Source organism: Calidris pugnax, unplaced genomic scaffold (assembly GCF_001431845.1).
Source record: "Calidris pugnax isolate Ruff unplaced genomic scaffold, ASM143184v1 scaffold4, whole genome shotgun sequence".
NCBI lineage: Eukaryota > Metazoa > Chordata > Aves > Charadriiformes > Scolopacidae > Calidris > Calidris pugnax.
In genome coordinates, this window is record NW_015090781.1 from 8,773,376 (window position 1) to 8,785,776 (window position 12,401).

At 39.6% G+C, this 12,401-nt stretch overlaps 1 protein-coding gene across 12 annotated transcripts in view; it reads right to left on the bottom strand.

Moving 5' to 3' along the window:
* ABLIM1 (actin binding LIM protein 1) overlaps positions 1 to 12,401 on the bottom strand; it is a 197,014-nt gene that overhangs the window by 86,240 nt on the left and 98,373 nt on the right. For all 12 annotated transcript variants that reach the window (XM_014958447.1, XM_014958511.1, XM_014958495.1 and 9 more), the window contains exons 3-4: positions 1,899 to 2,082; positions 172 to 281 (exon numbers count right to left, since the gene is read on the bottom strand). In XM_014958447.1, the coding sequence (XP_014813933.1) occupies positions 172 to 281; positions 1,899 to 2,082 (294 nt within the window). The remainder of the gene's footprint in view (positions 1 to 171; positions 282 to 1,898; positions 2,083 to 12,401) is intronic.

Below are 12,401 nucleotides of genomic sequence, written 5' to 3' on the forward strand. Positions count from 1 at the left end.
AAAAAAAAAAAAAAAAAAAAAAGAAAGAAAGAAAGAAAAAAAAGATGGTTCTCAGAGACAGTTCCCATTTCTAAAGGTAAAAATCCCAAAGACTGCATTAAGTTTGTTTTAACCAAATGACGATCAGCCTGGGTAAAATGAGAGGCTTCAGAAAGAAGACAGCATACTTACTGCTTGAGGCACACAGCTCTTTTGGACTGGAGGACATTGGCTGAGCACACATCTGACAGAGACAGTCCCTTCCATTAAAGGTAACTCGATCGCCCGGTGGAAATGGACGCCTGGAGAGTTAAAGAGAAAAATGTATTTTAGCAAAGGTTATGCCAGAAATTTTCCTCTGTTCCCTATGCCTTGATTTTGCTGCCTTCACCCAGTGCAATCAGTATTTTACAGAGACTCAGGCCAAATAGTTTCTGCAATGTGGCCTTGGCAAACCCAGGCACTGGAAGAAATCCAGACCATGGATGCAAGCAGAGCAGAGGTTAGACTTGCCTTGTACTTTGGTTTAAAAAAGCTATCAAACATACTTTATCTAATGAATGGACGACAGTGAAATCCTCTTAGACACAACAGCTACATTTATGATGGTCTCAGCGTGATGTTGCGGGTAGGAAATGGTACAGAGGAGAACTCAAAGGAAGTGTCTGAATTGCTCTTGAGGCTAGTGAAGGAATATGGAGCTAGTCTTTCGTAAACACACTAATTTAATCTGTATTCAGCAATGAAATATATGACTATATTACAGAGGATGTAGTAGTTTGCAAAAAAAAGAAACGTTATCCACATCCATTTTCCTAGAGCTTTAAAATAGGGATCTACATTACAGAACCACCACTGTAATTGCTACCTGTGCAGATGGTGTTATGAGAAAGGGAAAAGCTGAAAGCGCTGTGGAAGCTTGAGATTATTTGCTGAACACACCAAAATGTTAAGAACGTGTGTCAGGCAGAAGTTGACATTGCTGTTAACTCTTATTTGGTGTATAAAACAGAGGATGAACAACATTTTGTATGAGCATGTCATTAAAATGAGAAGGTTAGTAACGCCGAATCTTTAGTATGTAGCTTTAGCTGCTGAGCACAGACTCCCCTACACCACACCTCATTCCAAATCTGTGCTTAACAAATGAACATTTGCTTGTTTCCACATAACAAAATGTTTAAGACATTGTTCTAGGTACCCTTCTACTGCCATTCCTAAGTAAATTTTCCATAAATAAATCAGTAGCAAAACTGTGTTTCATGAATCTATTCCAATGACTCATCTTCTGTTCATTCAACATAAAAAGACTGATGTAAGTTTATGTACAGAAAATTGGTGTCACGTTTCATACTGTATCATCTACTTTCACACTGTCCTTGGGCAATGAATCTGAAACATACACGTCACATGATTACTAACATGCAGTAAATTCACACACTAAAACCAAACAGAAAAATGATCAAAATACTTCCAATAGAAAAGGTTTTGAAAAATGCACCAGGCTGTAGGATAAAGTACTTAAACTACTCATCAGAGATAGCTACGAAAGATTAGGGTAGCACCTGGCAAGTGTATCACGCTAATTTCCAGATGCATCCTGTGATGGGATCTCCAAGAAGGTACGATCTCAGAATGCAGATTCTTGCCTTTCTTGTTCATGTCACCGTCCTGCCTTAGGTTTCAGACCATTCGACTGCTGTCAGATTCTGACTTCTGTACAACTCCACTGTCCTATTTCCCTCCAAGACTACAAAGGAACAGGCCCTGTTTTTTGGGTCCTCCCTCTCTATGAAATCTTTTCAAACCAAAGGCTTCCCGAAAAGAAATATCCGGAGACTTGTGTCTCATGGTGCTACTTTTCCCCCCATTTCCTTTGTGCTGAGTTCACACCATGTAAGTTGAAAGAGATGACTTACTTGCAAACAGTACAGGCAAAGCAGCTTGGATGGTAAGTTTTTCCCAGAGCTGTCACTACTTCACCTTCCACGAACTCCCCACAGCCGTTGCAGCGGGTGCCGTACATGCGCTGGTAATCCAAGGTGCACAGATACTCCCCGTTCTTGATGAAAAAGCCTCCTTGTGCCAAATCACAGCCACACACTGAAAGAAAAAAACCACATAGATAGGTTGGAAAAATATACCTACTAAGAATGTCAGCCACAATCCGTGCTGCCAACAAATGAGATGACGCTGGTGGTCTTGCTCCCTTCTGTCAGATTTTTGCTTTCTCCTCCTGTCACTGTCTGCCTTGACATCCCAGGAGATGGGGGGCATTCTCCAGCTACAAGAGAGCTTGGAATAAAGACTCTCCTTGGAGGCATCCACATAACCATAACTTTCATGTGCATGGTCCTTGCCAAGACCTCAGTTACCTCCCAATCATCCAGTAATCATGTTACCAGAATTATTTGTACCAATACAATCTTTCTTTCACTTCTGGAACTGGAGGTGAACAGAAGAAAATATACGATTCCATAAATAGGACAGATTGTTATGTTATACAATAGCATACATTTTTCCTGTAAGCATGAACTTTATTTTAAGAAGCTTTCAAGGTGTTGCATCTTTTTGAAACAATGAATATTTTAGCAACGTTGTATGGCTTAGATGAACTCCTCCGGTCCCCAGATAACACTGAGCTGCTGCACCATTGCTGCATTAATACTTTTCATTTTGCTTTAAAATGTATGATCTTTGAAATGTTTGGGTTGATTTTACAGTATTAATTTAGACATAAATACTAGGAGTAAGATGCAGTAAAGAGACAATAAAGCACTATAAAAAAAATCTAGTTACATCTCCACTATATATATTTCATGATATATGCAGCCAACCTATACAACAGTATATTGAATACTGAATCAAGCAAATAGTAATAAAGTGTATTCTCCCCCCTGTATTCTGAACAAATTAATGTCCAAAGAATTACTATTACCTTTGAGTGCCTAATCTGCACTGCTCTTCTGTTAGTCTTTCACATACTATAATCCATGTACTTCACGGATTAAAGTAAACAGTTTTCACTGTTAAATGCTTATTCACCCAAATCAAAACAGATCACAACCAGATGCCTATTTTGCTTTAAGAAAATATTCATAGAGCTACATTGGCATTTTTGGTCAATACAGAAAAAATAAAGCAATCCATCCCAGAACAGCTATGTGAGATGGAAGACTGAATTTCACTCTTCTGCTTTACCTCGTGTTGAATAAAGGACTCGAACCTATCTAACGTCCCTCAGTAGCACCAAAAATACTACTTGGTTCATGTGAGCTTTTAAAGTCCTCTTTATTCACCTGAGAAAGAACAAATAGAAGCTGCAAGTTGAATTATATGTATATGACAGCTCCTGGGCATTTTGGTTTCAGCCACTCCTAGTGCTCCTCTGAATATTGCTGTATGTGCGTAATTCAGTAAGAGAATCTAATTTTCACAGTGGTCTAAGATGCCAGCTTAACTGTTACCCTGCAAGCAACTCCATCTCATCCCTCTTCATAACATTCAAGTACATTCAGATCAAATATCAGAAATATCGAATATCAGAAATTCTGATTATTAAGGGAAAATAAATAAGCAGCATTCTAGGTCCCTGCAGTTACAGAGCCCTTGAAAAATTAAAATATGAAATACAGAAAGATCATCAGGGGAACTAGGTCCAACTGATCTCTCCACCACAAATTCCAAGCACAGTGTTGAACACAACATTCATTCTCTGCCCCCTTATAATGAGCTAATATCCTATTAGCTACCCACCTTGTAAATTAAAATCACAAGTTGTTTGGGGCAGGGATTGCAAACTCTATGTGTTTGCCTGTTGCCAAGCCTCAAAAGTCTAATGAGTTTTACTGTAACAATAATTAATAGAATAGCAATAAACAGAATGCACTAAAACGCAACTTGGAATTGAAGCGGTACCAGTGCTAGCATTTTTCTGGTTTCATATTTCTGCATAGAACAGTGTAAATATTTCATGTGCAAACAAATTACATTTCATGGTGGCATTAAATCCACAAGCAGCAAAAATTCAGTTATCAGTGACTTAGGAGATCACAGAGAACTACTGTTAAGGCTTTATTATAATGCTGCAAAATGCTTTATGCTGGTTTTCAGGTACACCTACAGAAAAAACTCGACTTCCATTCTTCTGTTTTCTGCTACTGATTACCATTTTGTTTAAATTATTATTTTCAAACTAACAGTACAATACCATGTAACCATTTTGGCAGAAAATACTGTGACCTCTGCACCACATCCCCTCAGACTCTTCCTGAGTTGGGGACCATCTAGGCATTTTCCACTGGAGGTCCAGAGGCAAAACCTAAGCCTACTTACAATAGGGTTGTTTTTCTAAATTACCCTCCTTACCATTAGATCATGGGGTAACCAAGAATTCTACTTTAGTGCCTAGAAGTTGTTAGGGATTACACCAATATTCAGACTGTTAGATGCCATGGTTACAGTGTACAAACTGGAGCATTGTCACTGGGTGGTCAATAATAGATGCTTCAGAAGCCACTAAATTTCATAAAGAGCTATGGAGTACTCTGTATCTATGCAAAGTTTCTTCCTAACCTCCTTTAGTTTGTAATTCAGCTTGCAGCTTTAAGGTCCAAGTCTACATATATATATATATATATTTCACCTTCAAGCTGAAGGCACTCAGCATGCTGCTGGATCTGCCTCAGAAGCTGCATATATGAACTCTCTGGCTCTTTACTACAGTCCCCAGTTCTACCAATGAGTCACCTTTTGAAAAACTCGTTTAGTCATTATGGCTCTCTTTACCTGCCGAGGCAATGGGTCTAATATGGTAGGATGATCAAAAGTAACTTTCAATGCAACCTCTGTTCTAGCTTCGTCTGAAATCCAGTTTCAATACATCATACAGAGGTCTGTGGCAGATCATCGCTTGCAAAAAACACTACAAACTTGGAATGGAAGCATTCATGCACTCACAGTTATTAAGCTCTATCCCTTTTGCATGGCCACAGGGACTCAAGCCTAGCGATGAAAATGGGGGATAAAATTATTTGGCAAGTCTTTTAAAGAAAGCAATTACCGTTATTAAAAAGAAGCTCCCTCTATTGCCCTTTTCTTTATGAAGTTTCCTTTCCACCCAATCTCTCACTCTTTTTGTCAATAACTCAGAATGAGTTTCTCTCATACTGGCAAGTCATGAATTCAGGCACAAGCAGAACATGATGCGAACCACCAGCAGATCCATCATCTTGGGCGTACTCACAGCAGGAAGCACACACCAATCTGTGAGAATTAAAGGCAAGTCCTGGCACCCCCACACTACAACGGATTTTTGCAGACGATTTAGCACATGTGTTCCCATCCCTAATCACAGCTTTAAGCTACATGGGCGAAACAAGGGTCACCCAGACTGTTAACATCCATGATCAGAAAAATGCTGTTCCAGCAGGCTGCTTTCACTTTGAGTCAGAGATCAAATCAGAAAGGATGAGCATGGCTGGATCCACACTTGGTGTACATGCGGTGTGCAAACAAGGAAGGGATTTAAGCAGCTTTTTCTTTTTTTTTTTCCTTTTTTGTAACTGGGCAGAAGTCATGGTTCTGATAACAAATCCCCTCAAGCTTAAACATATCGCCTTCGCACTCATGCTTATGACCACTGTAGAAATACCACAGAAACGATGGACAAATCGTGATCGTTTTTATTAAAAAGAAAGACCATCTGCCCAGCATCGTTCATGCCACAAACAGCAGAGGCAATGAAGAGATACCAGCTGTGATTAGTCCGTACGTACAATAAATCCCAATAGTGTCATCTAGGTAATCGCTGTGATAAAAATAACATGCCATCACAGAAAAATGAATATCAAAATTACGATAGTTAATAAACATCAAATTATGTTATTTTATTTTTTCCCATGCTGATGGAAAGAATTAATTAGTGGAGCCAATTGCAATGCACAAATCATGCTTGAGATGGCAAAAAGCGAGAGGTATTCTGTAAACATCCACCCCTTGGAAATAGTTCTACAGGAGAATAACATTTCCCCAAGAACTCTTCCTGCTCGATGCAATGGAAGAAATTCCACTTTACATGACCAGAACCTCCCTTCTGAAACAGGAGATGATGGGGAGCATTTCTGTTCCCTGGGGTACCACAAGCACAGAGACAATTAAATCAGCATTTTTCTTTAAATAAATAAAAAAAAAAAATCATTATCCTCAACAGCTCCTGGAGTAACTCAGCCTTTTTCTGAGTCTCTATAACAAAGGATTTCATATTCTAAACAGACCATTCTGCCTCCCTTGTGAATGGAATAAGCTGGAATACAGTCCTGCCTCACACAGTATGGAAAACGCAGACCTACAAGCTTTTTCTCTCTCTCTGGAGCTGGTATTTTGCATCCTTGAAGCACAAGAAGATTGGAGATACTGTCAATGCTGCTGTCAGGTACCAAAGCTACAGGGTGTGCGTTCACGAGCCCGGGCTGTTACAACAAAAGGTTGCTGTTCAAAAGCAATCCAATTGCCTGTGATCTCCAAGGGACTCAGATCATTCTTGAGTCACTTCCAAGCTTTAACGGATATGATGAAAATGAAGAGATCAGATTTCTTCAAAGTGCATAGAAGCAGCATTTGATCCTACTGAGCATTATGTAGGATTTCCATAGGGTTATTGTCAGTGAGAGCTGAAAATCCAGGTCCTAAGTAAAAATTGTTTCAACACTGAAGAAAGAAAAACCACACAAGTAGACCCTATGAGCATGGGCTCTCAGTTTGCAAAAGTGAATGCTATTCATTAAGAAAAGTGTAATGATCTGCTTTGTCACCATTCATTAAACAAGGTGCAAATTCAATTTCCTGTTGGGGTTTTATTTCTTTCTTGTATTTCTAAGTTTCATAGAATAATGGTGCTGTTCTCAAGAGGGGAAATATTCATACATTTATTTCTTAGGACATAATGGATTTCTTGTTTGAAGGAAGAAAGGAATTTGGCAATGTTTCAGTTTATCATCTACATCTAAACAAATACACAGGAAAAATCTGTTTCTTTTTTTTTTTGCCTAAGAGAGAGCTTAACAAATCCTGTATTGATGAAGGCAAGGTTCATGTTCTTATTAAAGTTTAAAGTTTCCACATTTCAAATGAAGTAAGTCTTTCTCTGCCTTTGTTTTATTCCTCTTATCAACACTTTTCTTGATGGCATAACCTCCGGTTCCTCAAGTCATTTGAAGAATGAATGCAGCTCAAAGTCTGATCAGAAGACCCCATGAGAAGGGTAAATCTCAGAAGCTGTGCTGCAGCACTACCACTACAGAAACATTACAAAGCACCACTAAGAAATTGCAAAAAGCTGTAACCGAGATCCTGAAAACTGTTTGTCACACTCTTGTCACTGGATATTTTTTTTTTGCCATACACTGATGAGAGATGCATTTTGATCCAAGCTATTTGGAACTGTGTCCAACATTCCCAGTGGTTCTGGAATCTCTTCTCATTTCAACAGATTGGCTGTACAAACAACCCGGGGAAGTCAAAAGAGCTTTATATACGTGGAACAAATACAGGTAACGTTAAGATGTGCTCCGTTATCTAGTCACCAGCTGGAAGAAAGGTTTAGCAGCTAAAATACCTCCCAAGTAAAAGATGAGATTACATTTCTTCCCTCTTTTCATAAATGGTTCTGGGATCCCGACAAATAGTATCCTCTAGGCTCCAGCCAGGCCCTTCTCTCCTCTTCCCCTGAAAAACCTTTTCAGTGAAAAACATTCCAAACGTCCTGGCTGCATGACTCATGCGTGCCACTGTCCTTATGACACAAGTAATTCTCAGTGGGGTACCTGAGTGAAACTCCTAAGCTTTTAGTGCAAGCATTCACTCAGCTGAAACCACGAGCAATGACTGAGTTTCAGATGAGCTCTGAGTTTTAACTTAATCAACTTCCCAATCAACACCATGACACTGCTATTAGTCCTTCCAGGTCAGCTTGCTTTGGTTTTCTCCTTAACGCTGGAGACAAATCAAACGATACTGCACAGGAAAACCTTCCTGCCCGCACCTGACATGCATATATTTCAGTCTTTCTAGCAATTTAACAGACAATAGCTAGTACCTGAGCTCAACGGCAAGCTAACAACAGCCATACATAATGTAGCAATGTGACAGCTTCCCAACTGAAATATCCATTTTTTGTGCACCAGGATGGAAACAATAGCAAGAATCATTCAACCATTTAAAACACCTTTCACATTAAACTAAGCACGAGGTGGAGATCAAAGTCATTTACGGGTCTGTAGGAAATGAACCTTGAAGAAAATGCAATCGGTGGAAAAATGTCAAAGTTTAGCCTGGGATAGCTTGGCTGTAGAGATCTAGAGATCTAGATGAGAGATCTCTCCAAAAAGATTGATTATAAATAAGCAAGCCAAGGATTAAGAACAGAACCAAATCCATCTCATCCACAGATTTGTGAAACAAGCCAGGCAAACGAAGGATACACTGACAACAAACCCAAGCAACTTTCCAAATTCTCATAAGGATGCTCTGCCCCGCTCATCAAACCTGCAAAGCATCCTGCTGGCCCTCAACTTTCAAAGGGATCCAGTAGCTTATTAAAATCTGACATGGCATCTGTCAGCATTCCTCAACATCAGCCAAGTAGTGCAATTAATTTCATTTCCAGTCAAATGTTTGGTCACTGAAAGAGACCTCAGACCCAACCAAACTAAGATCAGTGTCAACCAATTGCCATTAACAGCATTAAAACCTCAAGAGCAAAAGAAGGATCCGCTTTAGAATGGGATGAAACTGCTTGGGATTTCTTTTCTTGTCAACAAAAATTAGCAATTCAGGGCTTTATATGCAAACAGAAAAAAAAATCATTTGGAAAAGAAGATCCAAATAAAACAGGATATTGCTATTGAAAACAAGTAGAGACAGAGCTCTCCTTGCTGCTTATGGGTTATGGAAGGGTTAGGATTGTTTAGCAAGAAACCAGGGTATCTTAGAGCAAACTTCCCCAGCCCTTACCCTGCGCCTGAATGACATACCAACAGGAATCACTGGAAGAAAAAGAACAGGCTCCAGGACACAGCGGCAAAGATTTGCAAACACAGAAATGGCAGTTACTCTCAGAGCTGCAACTGAGGCTGGCTTTCCTATCAAGCTACCTGAACACATGAATTCACATCTGACTCACATTTCCTGCCATGGGAGAAATTTTAACCTCTGTTAACTTCCCAGGAACAGCGGAATCCCATCATTCCCTGGATTTTCTGAACTGTTCCAACCTGATTTGATGTTCTTAAACGTGTTCTCACTGATCCTCATAACGTTTCTCTGTGCACACAGATAACAGTGTGCCTCACTTTTCACTTTTTCACTTGATTTGCGTACTAGTCTCTTCAGCAACAAGTACTTCTCTTTCATTTTCACCCTTAAAATCTCAACGTACTCTTCCTTACTCCTTTCCATGGGTCCTTCTACCATAGATAAAGGATGCAGAGTTGTAATCCTTCAACATCTTGAGTCAGATCCCAAAGTCCTGACCACCCAAGTCAGAATACTGTAACATTTCTGTCCTTTTTATTTGTATTTTGCTGATAGAGCATTTCAGGTTCATATTTTCCAATGTTTTGTATTTAAACGACGAGAAATGCCCTCTTCTTTAAATGAAAGCTGAGACACTCAGGTTTAGGAAAAAAATGAAAATACTCTTGAGAAAAATCAAAAGCCTTAATAACAATAAAGGCTGTTTCAATAACCAAGCTGAAAAAGGGAGTTCCATGCTGGCAAGCAGAACCATGGTGTATTGAAAGAGAATTACAAGCCTGGAAAGCTTTTACATAAAGAAGGCTCTTTGGTTCAGTGATTCAGAGCTTCAAGGGACCTTGTATAATTTCCTGATGCTCAGGAAGAAGCACGTTCTACCCACCAGTTGTGTTACCATGTCTAGAGATCAGTCTCTGAAAAGCATTTGTAGAAATGCAGAAATCTTTAAACCAGTGCACTGGGTATCTACTACAAAAATGTCCTCATATTTAAACTTTCCATCCACTGACACTGAACTATTAATAGCACTAACTACCCAGCAGCCAGTTTGCAGCCTCCTGAAGGAATCTGATGACAGATCAAAGGTTGAAGAACTAATGATTTAAAACACATTCCACCCTGTTGATACAGTGTCTGCTTACATGACCCTAACTTCTTCCCAGTCCTTCAAGGGAGGAAGATCCAGTTCAAAGTCAAAGATTACAAAGCATCCCAAAATCTAAACTTAGGAATCCTCCCCCTTCCCTGTCAAGCTCATTGAGCTACAGATGATGTAGCCTTGCAAAAGTCATCACATAAAAGAAACAGACCTGATCCTGGAACCTAAACATACCACAGAGGATTCTGGAAGTACTTATTGATGTGGGCTTTCCTAAACAAGCTTGAAAGACATCTAACTCAAAAGAGGAAAGTTAGCACATTTTTTCCATAATTAAGAAACTGCTTTATGCTAATTTATACCAATGTTTTAATAGAAACTAAGAGTTTCTCCTCCGTGGGATACTCTGGGTATGTGGAATGCTTCCTGTGTGCCAAGACTTCGCTTTGCCTTATAATTAGCAAGAATATTAGCTCATAATTGCCTTTTGATATCCGATATCACTATAGCATGTAAAACATTCATACACAGTGAAACATTTTCACCTGGTATAGCCTAATCAAATTACAGACATTTATGCTACATAATGAGGACTAGAAAACTCTAGGACACCACTCATATTCTCATGGCAGGATTGCGTATTTATGAGATTATTATTTTTTTTAGTTTAGGCTACCACACGGAAGCTAACTGTTTTCCAATTTATATTTGACATCAAGACCAAGAACACTGTTTACTATTTGAAATACTCCTACCACAAATACTACATTACCTTGTTAAGATAATGCAATCTATCTCTACATGTACCAAAATCAAGCTGTGCAAACTTTCACATTGTTACTATGAAAGCTTAAAGCTTGTTCCGTTACGCAATACACTGTATTGAAACCAGCATTTCCCTCTAACCCAGAAGATGAATCACAGGCTTAATAATAAAGTCTTATTATAGCAATTTTGCTAGCCTCAAAGTTTCCTCTCCTAGTACATGCAAAAGGGTAAAATGAACTGTAATCAACTGACAATGACAGAAAATTATCATTTGTATCAGAGCACAATTTAAATTGAGATACTAAAATCTCCGCTCATGCACATCGTAATTTAGGGCCTGATCCCACACACATTTACATATGTAAAAGACACTGCAGTGAATAGTCTTAGTTTTTCCAGAAAAGTTATTCATGTGCATAGATGCTTACAAGAAAAACTTTTAACTTTATAAGCTACTAATTCATTCTTGTTAATGTCAATGCTTATTAAAGACAAAAAAAAAACAATGAGGGCTCCAGCTCTGTCCCTCCAAACCACTCATTTCACCCTCCATCCTCGCAGCCTGCACATAACAATCTGGTGTGATAAGAGTAGCGTACTCCCAGTAAAACAGAAATTAAAACTTATTTATTACAATTGGAGATAACGCAGAATCCAATTAAACTTGCACTTTTAACACTCATCAGTGTATTTCCTTAGCAAGCCAAGTGACTGTTACAAAACAGCTCTGAACAGTGCTGCTGGAGCTGCACTCCTAAGCATCTCCTGTCCCTCCCCTGTCCATCATTCCCCTCTTAACTCCAGCTCCGAGTCAGCTGCTGACTGCCTGGGATTCTTTGCCTATCAGGAGGCCGGCAGAGCTCACCTTCTGAGGGACAGGCCACACCATTTTCAGCTCTTTGGTTTTTTTTATCAGCTTTTATCTGGAGACACAAATAGAACGAGCCAGCCCTGCCAGGCAGATAGGACAAACCAGCTGGACACACTTGGTTCTCAGCAGGCAGGGTGGAACGGGTAGCTGCACCTTATCGTGGGGGTACGGGGACACGTCAATCGGTGGAGGTTTTACTTGTCATCTTTGTCAGGAAGCAGTTCCCCTGTTCGGAGAAGGATTCCAGAGATGGACACAGCGCCCACAGCTACGGGGGAAGATGACTGTCTGATCACATTACATGACACATGTGCATGTCCTGAGCTGGCTGCTGCAGCGCGGAGGCTTAACTCAGCGTGTTCCTGCAGCGCGGCAGCCACCGCTGACGCATGCCAAGCAATCACGGAGGGCTTATGTGTCTCTGACATAACCTGGGGAAGCAGGATTATGATCATATCAAATACGCTTAACAGTATGATGTAAACACAAAGTTGAGAGCATGGATGACAACCAAAAAAAAAAAAAAAAAAGAAATCCCATACAGAAAAAAACAAAACCCCCAGAAATGCAAACCTGATATCCCCAAGAACAAAGTACATTCTTCCCTCTTTTTCATTATTCAGTAAATGCACTAAGAATTTATATTGGTTG